Here is a 22,459-nt window from a genome sequence, read left to right as displayed (position 1 = left end):
GGCCTTTGAAGCAAGGCTCTTCCAAAACTAGCGAGGACGCCGTGACACTTCTGACTGAAATTTCCCCGCTTGTCAGTTTTCAGCAAACATTATCAATAAAACGAACCTCGCTAGGTTGTAGTCCTCGTCGGAGAAATCTACGCCGCCTCACCTACGACGAACGAAACCAAGCTACAAGTCATTCTTCCACCCTTGCCAGCCGAAATCCGACTTCAGATTTACACCTACCTCTTGTTAGCCGGCTCGACCGTGAGGATAATGGTATAACAGAACACCCTTCTTGACTTTGCGCAGAACAATGGCTTTGCGCGTATTAACTAGACTTTCCGTTCCAGGAGAGAAACCATTCTATACCGAAGGAAGCGGTGGGGCAGGCAGCTAAAACATAGCGGGGGCGCGACAGTGGATCCGGCGGAGATCCGGCCGGGGGGGGGGGAGGGTGGGGGCCTGGGGGTCAAGCAGGGCTGGTGGGGAAGTCAGCGTGCAGATCCGGTAGGAGCACGCTATAACTCAGGGGGTTAGGGGGTGCGGGTGTGGCTGGACGGGTAAACGGGTGACCCCTAAGACCGGGCGCAAAGAGAGATAATGGTTGGTCCTATTTATAAGATTTGGTTTGGAGAGGACGAATCACCAGCAGATCCCAGGAAACCGTTTGTCGGGAATGAGTGGTGCATGAGATCGATCTACTAGAGTCATGATTATACGACGGGACCCTCAAAACCTGGTAATTATACGGAGCTACAACACCACGTCGACACCGGAGTTAGTAACCACAATGCATAGAAGACTTGGCAGCCCAATTGTACGGATCCGAACCGGATTATGAAAAGTCGTCAGGTGAAACCGCCTCGGACGGCTTAACAGGCAGGAGTTGAATACAATCCCGCTCAGCCTACCAAGGCTTGCAAGGTTGCTGAAGTGATCGGCGGTGGGGGGGAATGCAGGGGACGGCACAGCGGTGCGAGTTGTTCGCTGGCGGCGGAGGTGAGGAGGAAGGTAGCAACGGCAGGACAGGCAGGGTGGGATTTAAGTTGCGACAAATCCTTCGTTCGGCAACTTTGCGGTCCTTTACTACTGTCCCGGTCCACTCTACGGATACAGCATTCCCTTCTGCATTTAGCCGGGAGGCATATAGTATTAACGGGAGGGAAAGGAGTAGGATGAAGAAAGATGGTGACATTCCTAGCTAAATCCTTAATCCTTCCATGGTACTGTGTGCAAAGGTGCTTACATATAATAGCAACTGCTTCATGGCCTGCCGAGCCCCTAATTACGTTGTACAGTACGCATGTAACCCCCACGGGGGGTGGTAGTGACTGCAGAGAAGCTTCCTTGGCAAATCCACATCGCCAGCTGGCTGGCTACCCGCCCCTAACTGACCACCCACGAACGGCATGTACGTCACTGGAGTTGTTTATAGAACCCACTCAGAGACGGAATGGAATGGCAGATCGCCAAAGTACCTGCGTTAGCGTTACCACACAGCCTGGTGCGACTATACGCTGTATGCGACAACAGAAATCTGATCCAATCGGCTGGCCTTGTCTCTGCACTCGTATTACTTGGCCTCATTCCGGATATTACGGTATCTCTGAAGGATTCCTATGAGTTAGGCAGAATCCAGAATGAGTCCCGAATGCTGGGTGGCTGCCTTGTGAGCCTTGCGTATTTGCAGCTGATAATGAGAGCCCTTAATGAGGTCGTTCCCTCCCCTGATGCGAAGGATGACTTGCAACCGTGCAAGAGAGAATTGCATGCGACAGGGTCGAGAAGACTCGGAGCTTTGTAAAAGTTCCACCAGCGCGTCGCAATCATGTTTTGGGCTGTTCCCCTAGCCGTCAGTTGGCTGGGGATCACGACCACGGCAGCAGCAGCTGCTCATCACCGTGGTCCGCATGTCTCCAGGCCGCCCCCCGACTTTTCACCCCGGGGAGATCCCTTTTACTACATGGTTGACAATACCTTCAACACACATAAAACCGCACCTGATAAGGGTATGTCTGTCTGTCTGTCTGTCTGTCCGGGAGACCTGGCGAGCTGGCAGGCTGGCGAGCTGGCTTCTTTCCGGCGAACCACCTGAGTGAGACTGACGTGAACGGGTGGCAGGCACTCAGAATGGCGCCGTGTGGCTGCACTCGGGAAGCTTTGAGAACTACATGGCCAATCTCAATGGAAAAGGCAATAGCAACTCAACAGCACCCGACTTCCGTGGAGCTGCGACCACCAATGATACTTCGAACTACCTTCACAACGTCGCTTTCGGTGCCGGGGGAATACCCTTCATCAGCGACAATAACAGCAGTGCCGGCGCCGGCCCCCCAGTAGACGGATCGGGAAACTCGACGTCTTCTCTGAAGACTCGAAGTGTCAAGTCCCGACAGGGCTCGGATTACTGGCTTCCAGAGCTGGCGCCGCTGGGATCCGTGAGTAATTAATCTTTGGCCTTCCTTGCTTGAGCAGCGAACTGACTCGCCGATAATAGCAACCCCTAGCTGCCAGTGGCTATAAGCTTTACCGCGATGTTACAGCCTACGGTGCTGTGGGAGACGGTTCTCACGATGACACTGAAGCTATCAATGCTGCTATCCAGGATGGACACCGGTGCGGCGAGGATTGTGGCAGTACCTTCACCCAAGGGGCCATCATCTACTTCCCAGTGAGTCCCGCCCAACCTTTAATGTGTCTTTTTTTCGTCCGTCTTTTCACGTTAGCTTACCACGAAGTAATTAGCCCGGAACGTATAAAATCTGCCGTCCCATCATCCAGTGAGTTGGCCACTATCTTGCCTACGAGGCGCCGCCCTGTGCAACGGTTGTATTATTAAGTGGACTCGGGCTGACACCCTTTTTTCTTCTTCTCTCAAGGCTCTACTACACGCAGTTTATCGGCCATGCTACCAACCGGCCTACAATCGTCGGTTGTGAAACCTTCTCCGGCATTGGGCTGATCGACACAGACCCGTACATCCCCGGCGGGTAGGTAATGCCAGCGGCACTTGACGAGGTGGAGATGGAATTATAAACAAACATGGCTAACACTCGACAAATAGCAATGGCGCTCAGTGGTTCGTCAACCAGAATCAATTCTTTCGCCAGATCCGAAACTTCGTCTTCGATTTGACGAAAATGCCCCTTAAGACGGACGATAACGGCCAGCCACTGGCCCCGACTGGTCTTCACGTATGTCCCCAGCTTCTTCTTCTCCCCAGGCATAAACAATCAGCACGCTAATCGAGTGGCCGCCCCTAACCTGTAATTAGTGGCAAGTTGCTCAAGCAGCGTCCCTGCAAAACCTGCTCTTCAAGATGCCGACGAACGACGGCAACGGGACCCACGTCGGCATCTTCATGGAGAACGGGTCCGGCGGGTTCGTGTCGGACCTCGAGTTTCAGGGAGGCGCCGTCGGCTGGAGGGCCGGAACGCAGCAGTACACGGCCCGCAACCTCAAGTTCACGGGCTGCACCGAGGCGGTGCAGATGATCTGGGACTGGGGATTCAACTGGCAGCAGATCGAAGTCGACGGCGGCTCGATAGCCTTCAACATCAGCGCCAAGGGCGGCATCACCGCCCAGGGCGTGGGTTCCATCTCCCTCATTGACTCCAAGTTCACCAATGTGCCCACGGGAATCCTCACCTATGCCGGCACCGATGCACCCCCCAACATGGTCATCGACAACCTGGTCACGAGCAATGTTGGCGCCGTCGTCAAGACAGCCGATGGTGAGGTTCTGCTGGGAGCCTCCGAGCACGTCGCGCTGTGGGCCATCGGCCCACGGTACATCGGTGGACAGGGTGGTTACCAGAGCGGCGATGTTTACGGTGTCCCGAGCAAGCCGTCGAGTCTGTTGAGTGACGGAAGTCTCTTTGCCAGGTCTCGTCCCCAGTATGAGACTCTCGGCGTGGGCAGTTTCCTCGTTGCCACGGCCGCGGGCATCAAGAACGATGGCACCGGCGATCAAACGGCTGCCATCAACACTTTCCTTCAGAGCGCTGTAAGCCAGGGACTGGTGGCATATTTCCCAGCGGGTATCTACCAGATCCAAGGCACCGTCTTTGTCCCTGTCGGTTCCAAAATCCAGGGAGCTAGTTGGTCGCAGGTTAGTCTCATTCCATGTGCACTCAGACAGAGAGAGGAAACGGGGGCAATTAGTATGTCTACTGACACTCGCGGCATAGATCCAAGGTACTGGGACCTACTTCCAAGACATGAAGAACCCCAAGGTCATGGTTCAAGTCGGTCAACCCGGCGACAAGGGTGTCTTGGAGATTGTTGAAATGCTGTTCAGCGTCAAAGGGCCAACTGCCGGCGCCATCTTGATGGAGTGGAACGTCCACGAGAGTACCCAGGGATCAGGTAATTAATTAATTCCAGTCGGCAGACGTTGCCGCCACTGTTCCCACTGTCTTCCCTCCACTGACCTTGGAACTTTGCAGCTGCCATGTGGGATTCACACTTCCGCGTCGGTGGTGCGACAGGTAGCGAGTTGGCCATCGGCGACTGCCCCAAGTTCGGATACAGCGAGAAGTGCATTGCTGCCTCTCTGTTGTTCCACATTACTTCAAAAGCCTCTGGTTATTTTGAGAACGTCTGGGTCTGGACTGCCGACCAGTAAGTTGCAACTCGTCGGCATTCTAAAATTCAGGGGCTAATACAAATCTCCAGCGATAACGACATGAACATGTACTATGAACTAGACGCTTCAGTTAACCAGGTCAGCATCTATACTGGCAGGGGAATGCTTATCGAGTCCCAAGGCCCCTCCTGGTTCATCGGTGGTGGCTCGGAGCATAGCGTTTTGTATCAATACCAGTTGTTAAACGCCAAGGATGTAAGTCATTGTCATGATCATCATTTCTATCCCGTTCGGGGCACACGTCCTCCTGGCTGCTCACCTGCTCTCTGCTGTATGATTGATTACCTCGCTGACATGATGCATGTCTCTCTCGCTCTCATTTAGATCTACTTGGGCCACATCCAAACGGAATCTCCATACTATCAGCCTGATCCAGTTGGCCCCAAGCCCTTTGATGCAGTCTCCAATCCCGGATTCCCTTCGGATCCGACGATCGACGACTGCAAGACTGATACGTGCCGCAACTCGTGGGCTGTTCGGATCATCGACTCTTCCGACATCTACATCCACAGTGCCGGCATGTACAGCTTCTTCCAGAACTATGACCAGGATTGTGTCGGCACGTTTGACTGCCAGGACCGAGTCATCCAGGTCAGGGGCTCCCACGATGTTGCCATTTTCAACATCTTCACGGTTGGTTCAGTTCAAGTTGCCAACGGCGCGGGAAACCAATTCATCACGCAAGATGACACGCAGAGGTAAGTCATGGGGCCCTCCGTTGTTCGTCTCGGTCCAGCGAGGATGAACATTGGCAGAAGCTAGCTAACACGATCCAATTCCCATGCAGTGGTTTCACCACCGAAGTCAGTGTTTGGGTTCCGCCCCTCGGTGACGACGACTATGAAGTCGTCTATCTCGGTTCTGAGGTGTATACCTCTTACACGGCCCAATGCACGGCGCCGTGCATCTTCGTGCTCCCGCCGAGTGCCATCCCAACAACGACAATCACCATTCTGTCTTATGTAACCTCAATCCAGGTCGGTTCCGGGGTAGGCACCACCACTACGATAACAGTCCACCCCACCGCCATCACAACAGACTCGATGGGCTTCTCCAACGTCAACGTCACTTCGGACCAAAACACACAATTTGGGTTTGTCCCAACCAAAAGTGTCCCTGTGGCGCCGGTGACGGTCGACGTGACCGGACCCGATGGCCAACCAACCCACCGTACTCTCAGCCTTCCCCCGTGGCCAGCCATCAACAACGGGCCACCACTTGGCTGGCCAAGCTCAGCAGGGCCATGGGGCTCAAATCCTGCAGGAGGTGGAGTTGGTGGAGGTGTTGTGAGCGGAACACTTATGGTCCCGTTCGTGACCCCGTACTCGGTTGGGTTCACAGCCACGGGCCCGACCACCGCGACTGTCACCTTCCCTTCAGTCGTGAGCCCCACCACGGTGTCTTGCCCTCCGTCTTCTGTCTTCTCTTTCAACACCCCAGCAACCGCCGTGACCCTACCCTGCCCGGGAGTCATGACCATCGACTTTACCTGCCCAACCACCAAAGTCGTCACCATCACAGCATCCACAATAACGCAGGTCACTGTCGACTGTACCACCATCATCGGCGTCAGTGTGCCCACCTCGGACACGACGTCGACTACCACGACGCCTTTGCCCATCTGGACTACCTGGCCTCCGGGGATCATCGCCCCCGTCACCACGAGTGTGGACAAGCCCAAGCCGACAGGCGATCACAGCGAGACGCCATGCCACCTTTGGTTCTTCTGGATCTGCATTTCCTTCCAGGATATCAACATCAAGGGATGGTCATGGAGTCTACCTCCGGGAATCTATCCTCCGTAAGAGCCCACTTCTCTCTCTCCTCGAATTGTTGTTGCTTCGTTCCCATCGCTGACATTGATTTAGTGGCCCGCCCCCTCTCAACATCTTCCGTCCTCCGCCGGGATGGACAATCAAAGGGCCGCTCCCGCCCTGGCCTCCGATCACGTTCGTAAAACCAAATCTTGCCACTTGATTACCTCGCTTCTTCTTCCGTCTACCGCTTGGGATAAGGGCTAACCAACCAACTGACAGCATTGGATCCGATCGTGTCCCAACCTTCGACCCAAACAATGACAACAAGCCGTGCGAGACCAAGAGCGCGTCCATCTGCTCCACAACCACGTCGTTCGTCTCCGTCGTATCGGATGGAACCACGCAGACGTCCACTTCCACGAGCGCCACGTGCGCGACCATCTTGGGCTGCAACGTCGAGGACGAAAACAGCACAACCGACGTCGCGACCTGCACGGTGGAGAGGGCAAGGCGCAAGCGAAGAGACACTCCCCAGACCGCAGTGCCTGCACTGGCAACGGCCGCCGCCGCAGCGCGCGTGGTGCCTCGTGATGATACGCCCCCCGACAGTGATAGTGACTGCGACGACGAGTTTGGCTCCGATTCCATCATTTACCTCCGTGATCCAAAAGACTCGGTTGCAGCCCAGAAGATCAGGGACATGCTTGCCAACGAGTTCTTCCACGAGGCCAGGTCTGAGGCGCTGAAATTCACGGCCTTCTTCTGGGTTGAACAGCTTGGCGATAACACGGCAGCGATAATGAAAAAAATGGACGAGGTGAGTGTCTTAACCCAATAACCATATTCCGTGTCCCCCCCTGCCGCGCAGCTGGCCTCGCCGGAGACTCGGTGAATATTTGGAGACGCTGACTGACGAGAGGGAAACTAGGTCGCCTATGTTTACGATTATGAACAATATAACCAGAACAATCCTGATCCGGACCGCAGCTCAGGGAGAAGTGTTTCTGCCAGCCGCCGGAACGGCACAATGGAGCTTGTCAAGCGCGAAGATCAGAAGAGCAACTTCTGGGAACTCTCGGAAGTCTCCACACCCAGGAAAGGAGATTGGTACAACGACGAAAGGATCCGAGTCCAAAATCCAACCACGCAGCAGACTGACTACAGCTTCTATTATGATCAGTCCAGTGGGGCAGGTCAATATATTTATGTGGCCGAGGATGGAATCTGGAAGGACCATCCCGTAAGTTCCGCTTACCCCCTCTCTCTCCCTCTCCATGGCTGCTGGCTGCTGCATGTTCTGCTCTTGTCGGCGACTGCCTTTGAATAACTCGGCTGACATGGGACGTTGGTATTAGGAGTTCGACGGTGCACTCATCGAGCACGTGGAAGGAGCGGACTATGGCGATAAGGATATTACCGCCGACCTGGAGCACGGGTCCGGGGTTGCCGCAAAAGTAATCGGAAGGAACCTCGGAATTGTCAAGGCCGCGACCATGGTCGTTCTCGACAAAAATGCCAACGAAAATGACGTCGCTAATCCCAAAACGATCATCAAGGAGAAGATCCTCGAGTCATTGCTCAATGCTGCTGACGATATTGCTAGAGACGAAGGACGCCGCAAGGGCAAGTCCGTCGTGAGCATATCATGGGGCGTCAGGTCAATCTTTGTACCCCCTGAATTCTTGGATACTATGCGTAAGTCCTCCTCCCAGGCCAGACGTGGTGCCGTGCTGACCTTGTTCTGCCCGCAGTCGCTATCCTCAAGGAGCTGGATGCGCTCGACACCCCCATTGTCACACTGGCGCACAACTATGCTCGAGACCGCAGCATCGGCCCGGAGATAATACATTACCCTGCCAAGTTCCTCGGGGAGGGGAAGTTTCCAAATCTGATTGTTGTCGGATCAACAAACGGGAACAGCAGACGGGCTGGCTCGAGTATGGAGTCGGACTGGATGACCACATATGCACCGTAAGCCCTGCCTCCCCTCCAGAATACCTCCCTCCAGAATACCTCCCCTCCAGACCGCCATACTCTGCGGAGTATATCCTCAGCCCTACCAGTCTCGGCCTAGACCTCCTCCACCTTTCTCAGACACAAAACCTAATACGTGATTTAGCGGCGAGAATGTGAACATCCCCGCTGGGCCATCCGGGGGATATATGGTGGACAGCGGGACCTCTTACGGTATGCCCTCCTTTTCTGTGCAGCCTGCCCGTGTTATCCTCACATCCAGCTAACGGCCATCATAGCGACTCCCCTTGTCGCCGGCTTGGTTGCTTATTTCCGTGCTCTCCCCCTGCCAGGCGACTGGAGCACGCAGCTGCAGAAGCCAGCCGCGATCAAGGCGTTGATCAGGAATTTCCAGCGACGACTCATCATCAGCGATCCCAGCGTCCCGCCCGACGAATCAGGAACGACGGACATCAAGCCCTTCATCTGGAACGGCCAGGTTTTCGACAAGTCGTGTCTGCTCGACCGGCCCTTCGAGGGCGATGCCGTGTGCGGAGACGAGCTCCCCGCCGATCTAGGAACCCTGTCCGCCAACGGCGGCGAGTCCATCCAGGGCAACGGAGACGGCAGCGCCTACCCGGACGGCCAGGGACCTCCCAGCGACGCCACGGGGTCGTCGATCACGTACCACCCGGGCACGCCCTCGCCGACCTGCACCACCAAGTGCGGCACCCTCTGCAGCGGCTACTACTGCCAGGCCAACCCCACGGGCACGCCCTCCGACTTCACCGACCCGGTCAACCTACCCACCCCGCCACCGATAGGCCCCACGTCGTGCGACTTCACGACGACGTCGACGCAGTGCAACGGCAGCGGCGGCAACACCGTCTGCGTCCCCGTCGAGGTGTGCACGACGGCGCCCGACCTGCCCGACCTACCGGGGGGCCCGACCCACACGGGCACCTGCGTCGCCTCGGGGGCGGTGACGACGTGCGCCATGGGACCCGGCGGGCAGTCGGCGTGCGTGACGACGTCGACGTGCACCAACTGGGCGACGGCGACGCCGAAGCCGCCGCCGCCGCCGCCGCCGCCGCCGGTGCCCGAGAATGGCTTCATCATCATCGCGCTGATGGAGCTGCTGGCCAACTCGGAGGGGGGCTTCGGCTTCGGGCAGTGGGTCCGGTCGTGGAGCGTGTTGGCGTCGACGCTGGATCGGCCGGTCGAGCTGTGCGATTCGTCTGCAGTCTTCACCAAGTCGACGACCGCGGCCAACGGCGCTAGTCCCGGGTTCCCGCCGACGCTGGGGCCGTTCGAGGCCGTGGGCTTCACGTGCACGTACAAGGGGACTGAAGATAAGTTGGGGCTGCTGGTTTGTGATGGTGTCAAGAATATGTGGTGTTCGCACATGGAGAAGCAAGTTGAGGGGTGCGGGATTGTGTACAACCCGACCATGACCACCGTCGTGCTTTGCCAGTGGTGATCATTGGCCATTCGGCTTTTGAAACACGCGGGCTTTGCTTGACATGTTTATTTTGTCATGTTACCACTAGAGAGAGGGCGGCCTGTTGCGTGTGCTTTTGTACTGTAATTACAAGTACTTAGCCGAGCGCCCAGCCCGTTGCAAATTCTGACAAGATAGACGACGTCTTCAACGCAGTGACTCGCGGCGCATCCCACATGACGAAGCCCAAGAGGTCCCATACCAACCCCATCCGTTTGCCCAGATGCTGCATCTCCAGGCGGCCCCTCCGCGTCCTCTCCTGCCCTGCGAAGAAGTCGTGCGTGTACCGCCCATCGTGCGCATCCACCCAGGCCAGGGGCGGGGACGTGACGTGGTCGCCATCGAAGGGGACGCCTACCGGGAAACTATACCTCCCGGGCGGAAATTTCTGCATGCGGTAATCGTGGTAGCGGTAGTCGAAGCAGTCCGTGCCGTACTGCGCGAACGTCCCCATGGTCCGGGGCTCAGACCGAAGGCTCGACGTGTCCTGTAGTACTTTCTGCCACGTGGCCTCATCGGCAGCGCGCAGTTTCCCAATAAATTCTCGCAGGGCACCGAGCCCGAAGAAGACGCGCCGCGATATGCCCTCCCCCCTCAGGTCGTCGTCCTCGATCTGGGTGAGGTGGCGGTGGAGTCTGCTTGTGAAGGCGGCGACGCAGAGAACCTGCTGTAGCTCCCATGGCTCCCATAGCCCAAACAGGCGATAATTGATGCACTCGGTGTCGGGTTTGTTGTACTTCCGCCGCAGTCCTGGCGCACAGCTGCCGCAGAGGTTGAAGATCATCTGCAGGCGGTAAAAGCTGCGGAGGATGCGCAGATGCTCTGTCTGGCTTGGCGGAGCAACCAAGGGCGTGCTTGAGGAGGAGGGTTTGATTTCCTTCTGGAAAAGCATCAATTTGGAGGTGGTGTATACGCTTGTTAAATAGGTCATTGTTTGGTATGAGTTGACCAGATCAAGTGCGTGATCCAGTGAGACTTGGCGTGGGGATGGGTTGTTCTGGCCTGTGAGATAGGCGTCGTACATAGACACAGAGTCTCGAACCTGCTGGTGGTACGACAGCGACGATGCGTCAAGAGGCTCTGTGTTGGAGAAAGCAAGGGCATCGCTGAGAACTGGACCTAGTTCGGTGGAGAGAGCTTGGTAGATGAGCGCTGGTCTCTCGTCCAAAAAGACAGAGTAAATGCGCCGGGAGGTGCTTGCCATCGCTCGCAGATCAGGTCGAGAGCCGGCCGAGGCAAAAATGCGGACTAGCACCTCTGGAGGTAAGTCTTGGAGTGGCATCTTAGCGAATTTATTTGGACGATTCTGGATGATGTGGTGAATCCTCCTGCGGAAAGTGGCGGACTGTTTATATGTAGGTATTGAGCTGGCTGAGCAAATGCGGCGAGTGTCACGTGCGGCCGCGTTGGTCATCTACTGCTCCATCCCATCTTGTCCATACCGTTGGCCAAGGACGGACTCTCACCTTTTCTGCAGCCCGCTTCACCCACGTACCGGTCCGGCTTGAAGAGGCGGATGCAAGTGCCAGGCAACAACAATAACGAAAGCAGCAAGAAACAGGAATGACGTGGCCAAGAATGGAATTCCCCTCCAACAACCACCCCATTTCAGCCCAAGCCCGTAAAGTTTAGTCACTACCAGACTTCCAAGGAACGAGCCACAGTGTTCAATAGCGTCAATAAGCAAGAACATACCTTGTCGAATGTTTGCATCCACGATCAGGGACAAAAGGTGTCTCAGAAACATGCGAAAAGCGAGACCACAAAATAACATACCCAGCCCTTGGAATAGGAGGATTAGCAACCCTCAAACCTTATGGGACTGATCCAGGGAGGGAAAGTGCCTACCAATGAGCATCAACCACGTCTTTTCTGATAACCCGAATATGGCGAGGCCAACAGAGGACAAGGCTGCACAAAGACAGGCACAATAAATATCAAAGCGCTGGGTGGCTTCAGGGCTTCTGTCTTGTCTCCAACGGTTGACTGCCAATATCATAGCCAAAAAGACGATCTGGGCAAGCAAAATGCATGCAGCCTGAAAGATAGTCTGTTGATATCAATATTAGCTTTAATTTCTTGGGCTGGCTGGAAGTGCTTCCTTGTATCGACTCACCCCTGACCACGTTTGCCCAAATTTGCTTCTCATATACTGAAGCTTTATGTCTTCAAAGGAAAATCCCGGCACGGTTATCACAAAAGTGAATACGAGCCAGCGACTCCCAACGTATTGCTTCAGCGAAATCCAGTCCCAGAAAGAAACCCCGGAAGGGCCGTCGCTGTCCGGGCCGCCTGCAGGATAACCCACTGCGTTTCCCATAGCCATGGCATTTTGAGGTTTTGGATCCTCCTCAAGGCAGCTTGCCGCCAATAGGAGCGCAAGGGAAAGACAGACGCAGCTCAAAATGATGACGATCCAAGGGTGCTCGTCTATTAGAAACGAGGCAGCGACGCCCGCAGCGAGGTCTGGTAACACACCCAAGATGGATATACAGAGGAATCCATCCAAACTGGAAAGTGTATTAGTCGACACGTTGTCCATCAAATATTGGGACTTGTGGTACTTTACGTGTCTTCAGTTCGACCGACGTCTCGCAAATAAGTCCAGATCATCGCGTAGAAGCCGGGTACACCACCTCCAATGAGATTCGAAGCGGCGGAAAGCCAGGAGAGCCGCAGTGAATACGTGTGGCTATCGGAGAAGAAGACTAAAGCAAAAATAGACAAAATTAGCAAACCCTTTGGCTGTGTGTGGGGGGCCATGTACATTAACTGAACCTACAGAACAAGCTGTTGAAGACGCGTCCAATGAGAATCCCGGCGAGTGCCAGCATGAGGATCTTCTTGGTTCCGCTAACGAAGCCGAAAAGCCCGGCGACGCTCAGAGGAAGCATCTTGGATCGAAGTGCGGCCAAGAATATCGCTGCCGCCCCTCCAACAATGCTGTCTAGGATTCCCTGCCAACCCCTCAAAAGAGTAAGTTCATCCTGTACTGCGCCGGGAATTTCGCGGGGAGGCTCCCTTCCCAGAGCACTAAAGCCCCGAGAGTGCTGACGGGAGAGCAGCGCCATTTCCTCGACTTTGTTCATTGCAGAAACAGCGAACGACGTGCTGAGAGCGACCAGGAAGTAGACTACGTAGATCGCGTAGGTCCATTTGGCTTTTGGCGAGGGGTCCTCCCCTGTCGGCAGCGCGGTATGCTCTTGCACCGGGTTTCCATTGTCATCTGACGAATGCCGCTCCCGTGAAGATCGAGGGGGCAGGATTTGCGTGTCTCCAGAAAGCAAGGGCGTTCGTTCACCAGCGCTCGCAACGGCCGGTGAGTGCGACATGGGTCAGCCCGTATTGAGCTAATTAATAGTTGATATGAGTGTTGGCGGAAGAAAAGAGCGTTGAGTTTGGGGGGAGTTGTTGCAGGTGCTGCGAACTGTGGAAGCATGAAGAAAACGCCAAGGAGACCCATGGTTGCCTTGGTAAATGTAGTTGGCTGGAGGCGGTGAATTCGCAATAACTAATTACAACCTAGAACGAGGCGCCCAGCCACGTCTGCCGCCATTGGATAGTCTGAGCTTTCAGCTGCACTGCACACGGGGACAATTTCTACTGCCCATGACTGACAATCGGCGAAACCAAGCCCATCCTCTCAAACAAATCAGCAGCATCTGAATCCTGCCTCATGCCCGCGTATCCTTCCCCGGCACCACCACCACCACCACCTCCCAGAACAGCTCTGACATCCCAAAACCCCACTCCCGGGCTCGCAGCACTCAAAGGGCTGACGACGTCCTCGTGCCCGCCCCGGAATCCCGCCGCCGGGACCTTCACGTGCTGAGGCGGCACCCTCCTCAGCGGCGCGGGCACCAGCGCCCTCTCGACAACCGTCAGCTGCTGCTGCTGTTGCTCCGCGACGGCGACGTCGTCATCTGCGAAAAGGTCTTCTTCGCCCCCTCTACCTCCCCCGCCAATGCTACCGCGGCTGCTCACACTGCTCCCCGCCGCCGTCATGCTAAGCGTCATGCTCGCCGCAGAGCTACTGCTCCCGCTCCCGCTCCCGCTCCCGCTCTCCCGGTCCGCAAACGCCGCCGGGACCATCGCCGCCGACTGCGGCGTCTGCCGTCCACCCACTGGGAAGCCGGGGAAGCCAGGGAATCCGGACAAGCCGGCCTCGACCCGCGCCTCGGGGGTGCTGCTGTTGCTGCTGCTGCTGCTGCTGCGGCTACTATTGCTACGCGCTGCCGGGTGCGCGATCGTGCCGGTCAGGCGGCGGATGCGGCTGCCGATGGTGGCCGCCGACGCCGAGACCGACATGGACACGGCGCGCTTCCGTCTCGCGCTGGGCGATTGTGGTGGCGGCGGCGTTGCCGGATACTCGGTCGCCGAGGTTGTCGTTGTCGCCGTCGTCGTCGGCACCCCCGCCGCCGCCACCATCCTCCTTGCAACGAGCCGAAACTGGTCCAGCATGGTTGGGTTATCGATGACGTCCTCCATCGTGACCGTCACCGCCTCGAGCCCCCCGAGTCCCAGGCGCGGCAGCTCGCGGTTGAGGTGAGCCGCCAGCTGGGCCGCCGGTATGAGGCTGCCCCAGAGGTCGTAGAAGGCGGCTGTGTGGAGATGCTCCTCCGGCACGCCCAGCGACCGCGGCTTGAGCACCGACGACCAGGCCTTCGAGATAGCCGTCTGGATCGCCCGGATCTGGTCTTCGGGTAGCCTGTTGGCTTCGTATTCGGGGCCTAGCGGGGTGGTCGTGTCTATGTCGGCAATGGATGCAACATCCAGGGGGTGGGGAGGGGCTGCGCCTGTCGTGGTAGGTGTCGGCGGTATCGGGATTCTCTTCTCCATAGCGCGGTACTGGTAGCCGCTTGGGATTATCGGCTGCGTATTGCTCACGCTCGTGAGCATGTTCACCGTCTCGCACAGCAACCGAAGCGCCTGCTCGACAAGGCTCTCGGGGACGCGGTCGGCGCAGAAGGTGAGCCTGAGCTCAATCCCGCCGTGTTTCCGCGCTATCGAGTGCACGAGTAGGTCGTGTACGTCCCTGGCTCCCGGCTCGATGACGGTGAGTCGGCAGGTTGCGGCGCCGAGGCGGAACGCCTTCGGCTCCTGCGGGTTGACTGCGGCGTCTTGTGACTGGTGCTGGACGACGGTGCTGAAGCGCGTCCAGTAGGGCCAGAGGGTGCATTTCTCGACGACGTTCAGAAATCCCATGTTCTCAAACGGGATGCTCGCGGCGTGCTGCTCGTCGACGTACTCGAGGAGCGTGAGAGGGGTTAGGGACGTATCGGGAAACCGGACGCGCACGGGGATGGAATTGGCAGCTGGGCCGAGAACTGAGGACGCCGACTGACTCCCTTCGAGCTTGACGTGGCGCCCCTCGATGATCTCGCCAAACACGACGTCCGAAGACCCGGAGAGGGTCGCCAAGACCATCGCCCAAGCAGACTTGAGAACCGTCCCAAATGAGACGGTCAAGTTCTCGAGCGATCCAACCGTCAGCCTCGCGCGCAGCGTCTTGACATTGGTACTGAGCTGGTAGGGTCTGGTGTGGCCGACGACCTGCGTCATCTTTGAGCCTTCAAGGAGCGTCTTCCAGTATTCTTCGGCGCCTTGAGAGATGGCGGCGTGGGTACACCGGATGAAGTCACAGAATGTCGGCCTCCGCGGTGGGTTATTGATGCAGTCGTATAGCCGCTTGAGGTCCTTGACCAGCAGCGCAACCGAAAAGTCGTCGTACTGGGCTTTGCAGAGCCTCAGAATAAGGGTCGCGCTCTTCCCTCCGTCGAGAAGCGTGAACTTGGTCATCGGAGCACTGAAGGCGATCGGTGTCGACTGATCCTTCTTTACAATCTTCTCCACGAGCGCCGCCTGTCTCCAGCCGGGGCAGGAATAGCGCTTGAAGTCTGAACACGACGACGACTTGACGATTGCCTGGTAGACCTGCCGGTTATACGGAACGAATGCTGTGCGCAGGATGGGGTGTATGGTCACGAGCACTTGACAGGCCTCTTCCAATCTCTCCCAGTCAACCGAACCGGAGAGGTCGAAGATGAAATAGTCGACGTTTGCGCGGCCGCGGAGCATCCCAGACTCGATACACCTTGTTTGCGTCGCCGACGCCTCAACCACATCTTTGATGGCCATGCGATCCACTCCCAGCTTAGGTGCCATGATCCTCTCCACGAAGCTATCGGTGAGGGAAGCGCGCCGGGCCGCCTCAGGCGATGTCATCGCTGACGATTCTGAGGAGTAATGCTCCGGGAGGTCCGATTCATCGGCTGTCGACATGCCTCGACATAGCTCTGTCAGGCTCGCATTCCTCAAGACGTCAGCGATGCAGAGTGTTATCCCCGCGTGCCTGCAAGCAACGACGAGCTTGGAAGCAAGAACATCGTCCCCTCCGGCGCTGATGAACCCAGATGAAGCGTCGATCGACTTCTCGTCCACGTCTAGCATCTTGGCCCAAATCGACCGCATTCGCTCTTCGCCCTGTGTGAGCGGCAGCGGCTTGAGACTCACAGTCTGGACGGGATTCGGGCTCCGCATGTCTGAGATTGCGACCAGTTGCTCCCTCGACAGGCCGCGGATCATCTTCTGGAGCCGACGCCGGTTAACCTTCAGCGACTGCGTGATTGGAAGCTGTCTGACCGGGATGAAGATTGACGGAATCAGGGACGACTCAGTCGAGTTTCTCAAGCCCGTCTGCACGAGCTGCTTTGCAATGTTGATCTTTTCCCTGACCGGGTTACTGAGTTGCGTGACGTCTTCCAATTCACTGAGCAGGCTGTCTCCAAACTCGATAAAGGTTACCAGGGCAGGAGGGGTTGTCGTTTCCTCCCCGAAGGCGATCGCCTCCACGATAACCTCGGTGCCCTGGCCCAGACAGCGACGGATGTTCTTCTCCATATCTGCTATATCAAAGCTTCTTCCGTTGATCTCGAGCTCTTCTCGTCGCTTGCTGGAGATGAACTCGACTGTGCCACCTTCCAGATATCTGACTAGGTGGCCGGTTTTGAAGTGTCTGGTCTTCTTGCCAGCGTTGCCCTCCAGGACGCTAACTGGGCTCTGAACTGGCTCCGTCTCTGGGTAACTTGTCCCTAGTGTAGGGCTCTCAATTATCAGCTCCCCTACCGCACCGATGGCAACCAGCCGCCGATTATTCTCGGGGTCCACGACCCAGAAACTGCCCGCAAACGGCCGCCCGATGCACTTGAGCTGATTCGCATCGGTGACGTCGAGGAACGCGATACCCAGCGGACACACGTCCAATGTTCCGTAGGCGAGCATGACATTGGCCTTCCCGGTCCACTGGCCGTAGGTGTCGTCGTCCAGGTTGCGTGTGCGGAAGCAAACATCCTTAACGGTGGGTAAGGAAGCCGGCTTCAGCTTCCTGGAGAGGAATGGTGTCATATAAGTCCAGTTAACCTCCATGCGGTCTGCGGCGGCGGCGAAGTCGTGCAAGCGCTCGTACTCCGAGGGCACACAGATGCATCCGCCGTGGACTAGCGTTGTGAACACTTCGGATAGTGCAATGTCAGCGTTGAAGGAGGACAGCTGCATTACCCGGCTTGAAGACGAGATTCTTGCGGCCGGCCCCTGGGTTAAGAAGGCGGTGGACATGGCCGCGTGGCTGAACGCAATCCCCTTTGACTCCTTCGAGGTCGCCGGGGGGAATAGGACGCAAGCGGCGTCGTCGGGCGTTGCTATGGACATAAATGGCTGGGAATGATGTGGGAGCTGAGAAAATATGTCGTTATCCAGGACGATCATGTCCTCAAAGACGTTACCAATGACTGCGGCTGCTTGCCGAGTGACGATGGCAATATTGGCGTCCAGCTTGTCAGCTATTGCTTGAATCGAGACAAGATCCTCTGAATCGATTGCTACAAAGGCGGCGCCGGCTCTGAGACATTTGATATTAGTAGGAGCAGGGCCAACAGGGGGGGGACACGGGGGAGAGAGGAAGATGGAATTACTCACTGTAATACAGCCAACAATGCAACAGGGGCCCAGCGGCTCTTGTCCAGAATCACCGGTATGACGGTTTCCGGGCCTGCCCCGGCATCAACGAGGCGATAGGCAAGCTTTGTGGCCTCGCTCACCAACTGCTGATAGGTAAGCTCGCCGTCCCACGCACAGACGGCCGCCGCATGCGGAGTCGTTTGCGCGTGCCTCGCCACCAGATCGTGTACAACATATCCGCCGCCCTCGCGCTCGCCAAGTGTCACCTCGCTTGCCCAGGATACAAGCTGAGCGTAATCACGGTCGCTGAAGAGGTTGATGCTCCTGATTTGGCCGTCTGAAGAGTCCGTGATCGCCTGTATAGCCTGGCCGAAGGTGGTCGCCACGCCGAGTGCTTGATGCCGGCTCATGACGCTGCCGCAGATATCGACGACAAGCTTGCCTCGGGAGTGACGGACGTGGATGGAGACTTCGAATGGGGATGACTGTTGTTGGGACACGTGCCTGAGCTCCGGGTCCTGATGTGAGCTGGAGTCGCTGCCCAGGTCCGCTGGTTCATCGGTGTAGAGAAGGCAGGAGTTGAACAGCTGCGTAGAGCCCCTGAGACCCACTGCATGCAAAGCCTCGGGAATGGAGATATATTGATGGACCGAAGTGAGACTCAGTTGCTTATCAGCGTTTTGAAGGGTGGAGACGATACGGTCATCTGGCGAGAGGTTCATGGAACATGGGATGGTGTTGGCAAAAGATCCCACGGCCTGTCGCGAGCCTGTCACCAAGTCATCTCGCCCAGTAGCCTGCCAAGCAAAGCAGACCCTTTTCATGCCGGTGAATGATCGAAGGATGAGGCCCCATGCAAGCCGAATGGCTGCCTCGATCGAAACGTGCTGTGTCTCTGCGAAGATGGTGAGGGATTGAGTGGAAATGTCAAGCTCAAGGGTGGCTTCCGTGCGCTGTCGCTTCTGTTTCAGTGAGCCCCGATCGGGGAAGAAGCACGGCTGGACGCCTTGAAGTTGCTTCCGCCAGAACGCCAAGCTCTCGCCCTCCCTCGCCGTCTTCAGAAACTCGAGATAGTCGGAATACGAGAAATGGATGGGATCGGGGATGGCCCTCTGCGTCGTGTAGATCTGCCAGAGGTCGTTCACGAGGGTGTGTACGCTGGCCGTCTTTTCACTCGTCAGCACAAAACGCCAATGGGTCTCGGGGGACCCAAAACAACATACGTCACATATTGCAGTGCTGATGTCGAGTTTAATCAACGTCCTGGTCGGGGTTCTGCAAACTGTAAGTCGATGAGGAGGTTTGTTGTCGTCCATTCTGATGCCTGGGAGGCTGTTCAATTCGTCAACCGGGTCATCTGGCGGGACGGCATCGATAAAGAGCATATCCGGCGAGATCTTGCGCAATACAACCTGGTCATACAAGCCTGTTTGGGTGACACTCTCAGTGAACACGGTGCGCAGGGCTGCGTGTCTCGATGACACATGTTGCCAGGCAGAGCAGAGTTGGTAAGTATCGACCGGTTCGCCGTTGGGACAGGTAAATTGGTGGATGGTGTGCAGGAAGCAAGTGTCCGGGTCCTGGGCCTGGCTGACGAGGATCCATTGCTGATTCGAGGTGACAGGATAAACCGCCTCCACGTCGCGGATGCTGGCGAGGTTGAGGCCCGCGAGACAACCCTTGTTCAACTTGGCAAGGCCATCATATGTCACATCCAGATGGGGAACATCGGCCAGCGTGAGTTCATGCGCGTGATACCTGAGCCTGCTGACGGCATCGAGGAGGACGTATTCGTAGTTGGAGATCCATGATGAGATACGATCCTGAAGGCTTGCGTAGCGGCTGTAGAGAAACTTGATGTTGGCGACTCCTTGGTCTACCACCGCGCTGACCTCAAACACAGCGATCCGCCCGACTCCGGAGCCAATATCTGCTGTGCTCGAAGCCGAGGTCCGGCCAGGAATATCCATCTGCTCGAGGATGCCGTCGCCACGTGTGAGATGCTGGAGGGGGCCCGCATGGCTGAATACAATCTCGAAAGGGTTGTTGTTTGGTGAGAAGGTGCCCGGTCCGTTGGCATTGTAAAACTGGGATGCGAAGAAGTGAGATCCGCGGCCTGGCATGGACCGGCGACCATCCTTGAGCTGGCGAAGAAGTCCGACAATGTCGTCACGGTTCCCCACCCTCTGCACGATGGGGCACAGAGACGTGAACCATCCTACGGTCTCAGAGATGTCGATGTCCGGGTTCCACGTCTGCCGCCCATGCTCGTGATTCCACACAATGGGTACCGGTCTTTCGTGGAAGGTTTGTGCAAACGAAAGTAGGAGTGCCGCTAGATAGATCTCGACCGGGTCGGTTCCAAACACATCGTTGCACGAGGTCTGGAGGGCGGACGTGACTTCTGGGCTCAACGAGAAGACGGCCTCCAGCGAATCACCGTACGTGTTTGGGCGGTCTCTCAATCCCCAGTAGCCATAGTCGGAGTAATGCCCTCCCGCGATCGATGGCATGTTACTGGTGCCCAACCCTTGCAGCATCGACTTTTGCAGCTCGATCCATCTCCGGAACGGCATCGAACGTTGGGAAGATAGGTTCCCATGTTCGAGAAGCTCGTCCAGGTCGTGGAGGATGATGCGCCAGGACGGAAGGTCAACGACCAGGTGATGGGCGGCCAAATAGATCATCTGATGGCCGTCATTCGTTTGGAAGTAGTCGACGGCAAACACGGGGCCACTCTCGACATTGATCGTTGCCTGAGTCCTTTCGATGGCGGCCTCAACCTCGAGATTGGAGTGGACGGAATGATAGTTGAAGGCATAAGAACCCGAGACGTCGGGGAATATCTTCTGCGACCACCTGCCAGTCTCGAGCGTGAAGCGGGACCTGAGCATCGAGTGGTGTCCAACGATGGTCTCGACTGCAGCCAGCATGTCCTCGAGCAAGTAGTGTTTCTTCAGCCGAAGGAGGAAGCTTTGGTTGAACCGGTAACTGCCGTCGCCCGACGCCCGGCGCCGTGCGTCGCCTCCCATGGTGGTGCGGACGTACAGCTGTTGCATGGGCGACAGGTCGAAGCAATCCAGCCGGTCCTCGTCCCATTTATGTGCCAGTCCGCCCCGCTGAGACACGAGAGCAGCTAGATCCGCCAACGTGAGACCCTGCAGCACCTCGTTAGCGTCGAGGTTGATCGACTGGTGCTTGCATCGGGCGACCAGCTCCATCGCTGATAGCTCGTCGCCGCCGAGGCGACTGAATGTGAAGTTGACACCTATCTGTTCCCGGGGCACCTGGAGAACCTTGCCGACCAGGGTCTGGAGGGATCTTTCCATCTCGGTTGACGGCTTCTGGAGTGTTTCACTGGTGTCCAGGCTCATGACCAGGCGATATGTCTCTTCGTTCATGTTCTGAGCCCATGTACGCAGCCGCCGCCGGTCGATGTCACCTGATTCGGTGAGCGGCATCTCATCCAGCACAACCCACGCCTCGGGCATAATATCAGCCTGTTGCGATTCCTGGCGCGATTCCTGGAGCACCCTCCGCAGCGTCGCGATCTGGGTGCCTGCGAAAAACATCTGCGACTGCGATATCAAGTGGACGTCGTCCAGGCTTTCGCATGCCCGCGGCGCATAGTAACTGAGCGTCAGAAATGCCACGAGTTTGTCCTCGAGCAAGCCAGCCTTCGGCTTGGTTGTTGTTATCCTCGAGACGAGTTTGTGTGAGTCCAATATCTCTTCGACCTTGGTCCTCTGCTGGATGTTACTCGAGCTGCTAGAACGGCTCGAATGCCGAGAATGCCGGCTGCGGGAGTCGGCGACGGACAGGCGGCTGGCGTTGTGGATTCCATGCGGGGCGATCATGACGGACTCGACCGAGTCTTGACATTGTGATTGCCGGGCACAGGGGCTGATGCAGGTCTGGAGCTCGGCAAGAGTGGGGCACTGGAGGATGTCCTTGGTTTTCACTGCGATGCCAATCTCCATGCACGCCTTCTGGACTGCGGTGGCGCTCTCCTGGGTCCCTCCAAGGTCGGAAAACGAGTCGAGCAGCTGAACACTGTCCCTCTCCAGGCCGAGCACATGCGCAACCGTCGAGACCAGTTGGCCCTGTGCAGACTCGTCCTGGAGTAACAGCCACGAATTTGAGGTATCGATGCGGGGAAGGATTATCCGCGATGAGCTGGCCATTGCAATCCGACGGTACATACAACAGCAGTACCTATTTATTTATTTATTTTAAAAATAATAATGATATTAATAACAGTGATGAAGAGGGAGGAGAAGAAACTAGCCAGTCAAGCAAATGGGTATCGGACTGGAAGAAGATGCCAGTCAGGCTGTCGGAAAGGAATGGCGCATTGCACGAGATGTTGTTCATTCATCCACAGGTGTGATTGCAGGACGAATGGTGCGAAAACAGAAGCACGACAGGATGTAATCCGTAATTTGGGCCGTCGGAGGACGATGGAGGGGGGTTGGTAGAATTGAAGAATTGTAGAATTGGGCAGGAAATTGAGGAGGATGGGGCATCGCGATATCATGGTCACATCGTGCGACGCGAGACCCAACAATAGGATGCGGCAGCAGCACACCTGCATGGCCGCGCCCTTTTCTGCTGCAACGTCATTGCATCCCGTCATCAGGTCGGCCGAAGCCATACATA

General features: G+C 56.8%; 4 protein-coding genes across 4 annotated transcripts; 1 reads left to right on the top strand and 3 right to left on the bottom strand.

Annotated features, from left to right (window-relative positions):
* Window positions 1-1,813: 1,813 nt before the first annotated feature.
* Window positions 1,814-9,823, top strand: QBC33DRAFT_571555 (glucan 1,3-beta-glucosidase; the record flags this gene model as incomplete). The annotated part of the gene is made up of 19 exons (XM_060430606.1): window positions 1,814-1,994; window positions 2,107-2,423; window positions 2,483-2,656; window positions 2,731-2,765; window positions 2,865-2,975; window positions 3,050-3,179; window positions 3,260-4,096; window positions 4,176-4,353; window positions 4,434-4,608; window positions 4,663-4,828; window positions 4,958-5,331; window positions 5,421-6,434; window positions 6,502-6,582; window positions 6,670-7,207; window positions 7,319-7,630; window positions 7,746-8,085; window positions 8,142-8,361; window positions 8,510-8,577; window positions 8,643-9,823. 19 exons carry the CDS (start codon window positions 1,814-1,816, stop codon window positions 9,821-9,823), a joined length of 6,432 nt encoding a protein of 2,143 aa, XP_060281641.1.
* QBC33DRAFT_544280 (uncharacterized protein) lies at window positions 9,444-11,718 on the bottom strand. The gene is made up of 2 exons (XM_060428437.1): window positions 11,693-11,718; window positions 9,444-11,626 (listed from the first exon to the last, which is right to left on the bottom strand). The coding sequence occupies exon 2, from the start codon at window positions 11,256-11,258 to the stop codon at window positions 9,942-9,944; it is 1,317 nt and encodes a 438-aa protein (XP_060281640.1). The 5' UTR covers window positions 11,259-11,626; window positions 11,693-11,718; the 3' UTR covers window positions 9,444-9,941.
* On the bottom strand, window positions 11,201-13,310 carry QBC33DRAFT_141131 (uncharacterized protein). The gene is made up of 5 exons (XM_060422112.1): window positions 12,627-13,310; window positions 12,414-12,552; window positions 11,961-12,354; window positions 11,693-11,894; window positions 11,201-11,626 (listed from the first exon to the last, which is right to left on the bottom strand). Exons 1-5 carry the CDS (start codon window positions 13,174-13,176, stop codon window positions 11,328-11,330), a joined length of 1,584 nt encoding a protein of 527 aa, XP_060281639.1. The 5' UTR covers window positions 13,177-13,310; the 3' UTR covers window positions 11,201-11,327.
* QBC33DRAFT_544277 (non-ribosomal peptide synthetase) lies at window positions 13,283-22,338 on the bottom strand. The gene is made up of 3 exons (XM_060428436.1): window positions 19,024-22,338; window positions 17,819-18,966; window positions 13,283-17,741 (listed from the first exon to the last, which is right to left on the bottom strand). Exons 1-3 carry the CDS (start codon window positions 22,000-22,002, stop codon window positions 13,445-13,447), a joined length of 8,424 nt encoding a protein of 2,807 aa, XP_060281638.1. The 5' UTR covers window positions 22,003-22,338; the 3' UTR covers window positions 13,283-13,444.
* Window positions 22,339-22,459: the final 121 nt, after the last annotated feature.

Source organism: Phialemonium atrogriseum, assembly GCF_030411735.1.
Source record: "Phialemonium atrogriseum strain 8032-3 unplaced genomic scaffold QBC33scaffold_19, whole genome shotgun sequence".
In the NCBI taxonomy this organism is placed as follows: Eukaryota; Fungi; Ascomycota; class Sordariomycetes; order Cephalothecales; family Cephalothecaceae; genus Phialemonium; species Phialemonium atrogriseum.
Note: the sequence above shows the minus strand (reverse complement) of the source record. Positions and strands in the feature narration are given on the sequence as shown.

What these genes read in the sequence shown, in the direction of transcription:
- QBC33DRAFT_544280 (XM_060428437.1), bottom strand. Translation starts at nt 11,258, where the DNA reads ATGACCAACGCGGCCGCACGTGACACTCGCCGCATTTGCTCAGCCAGC.
- QBC33DRAFT_141131 (XM_060422112.1), bottom strand. Translation starts at nt 13,176, where the DNA reads ATGTCGCACTCACCGGCCGTTGCGAGCGCTGGTGAACGAACGCCCTTG. An exon ending in CGTCTTCAACAGCTTGTTCT is followed by an intron (nt 12,553 to 12,626) that starts GTAGGTTCAGTT and finishes TTTTTGCTTTAG; the next exon opens with TCTTCTTCTCCGATAGCCAC. An exon ending in GTCGGTCGAACTGAAGACAC is followed by an intron (nt 12,355 to 12,413) that starts GTAAAGTACCAC and finishes TACACTTTCCAG; the next exon opens with TTTGGATGGATTCCTCTGTA.
- QBC33DRAFT_544277 (XM_060428436.1), bottom strand. Translation starts at nt 22,002, where the DNA reads ATGTACCGTCGGATTGCAATGGCCAGCTCATCGCGGATAATCCTTCCC. An exon ending in TCAGCACTGCAATATGTGAC is followed by an intron (nt 18,967 to 19,023) that starts GTATGTTGTTTT and finishes ACGAGTGAAAAG; the next exon opens with ACGGCCAGCGTACACACCCT. An exon ending in GCATTGTTGGCTGTATTACA is followed by an intron (nt 17,742 to 17,818) that starts GTGAGTAATTCC and finishes CAAATGTCTCAG; the next exon opens with AGCCGGCGCCGCCTTTGTAG.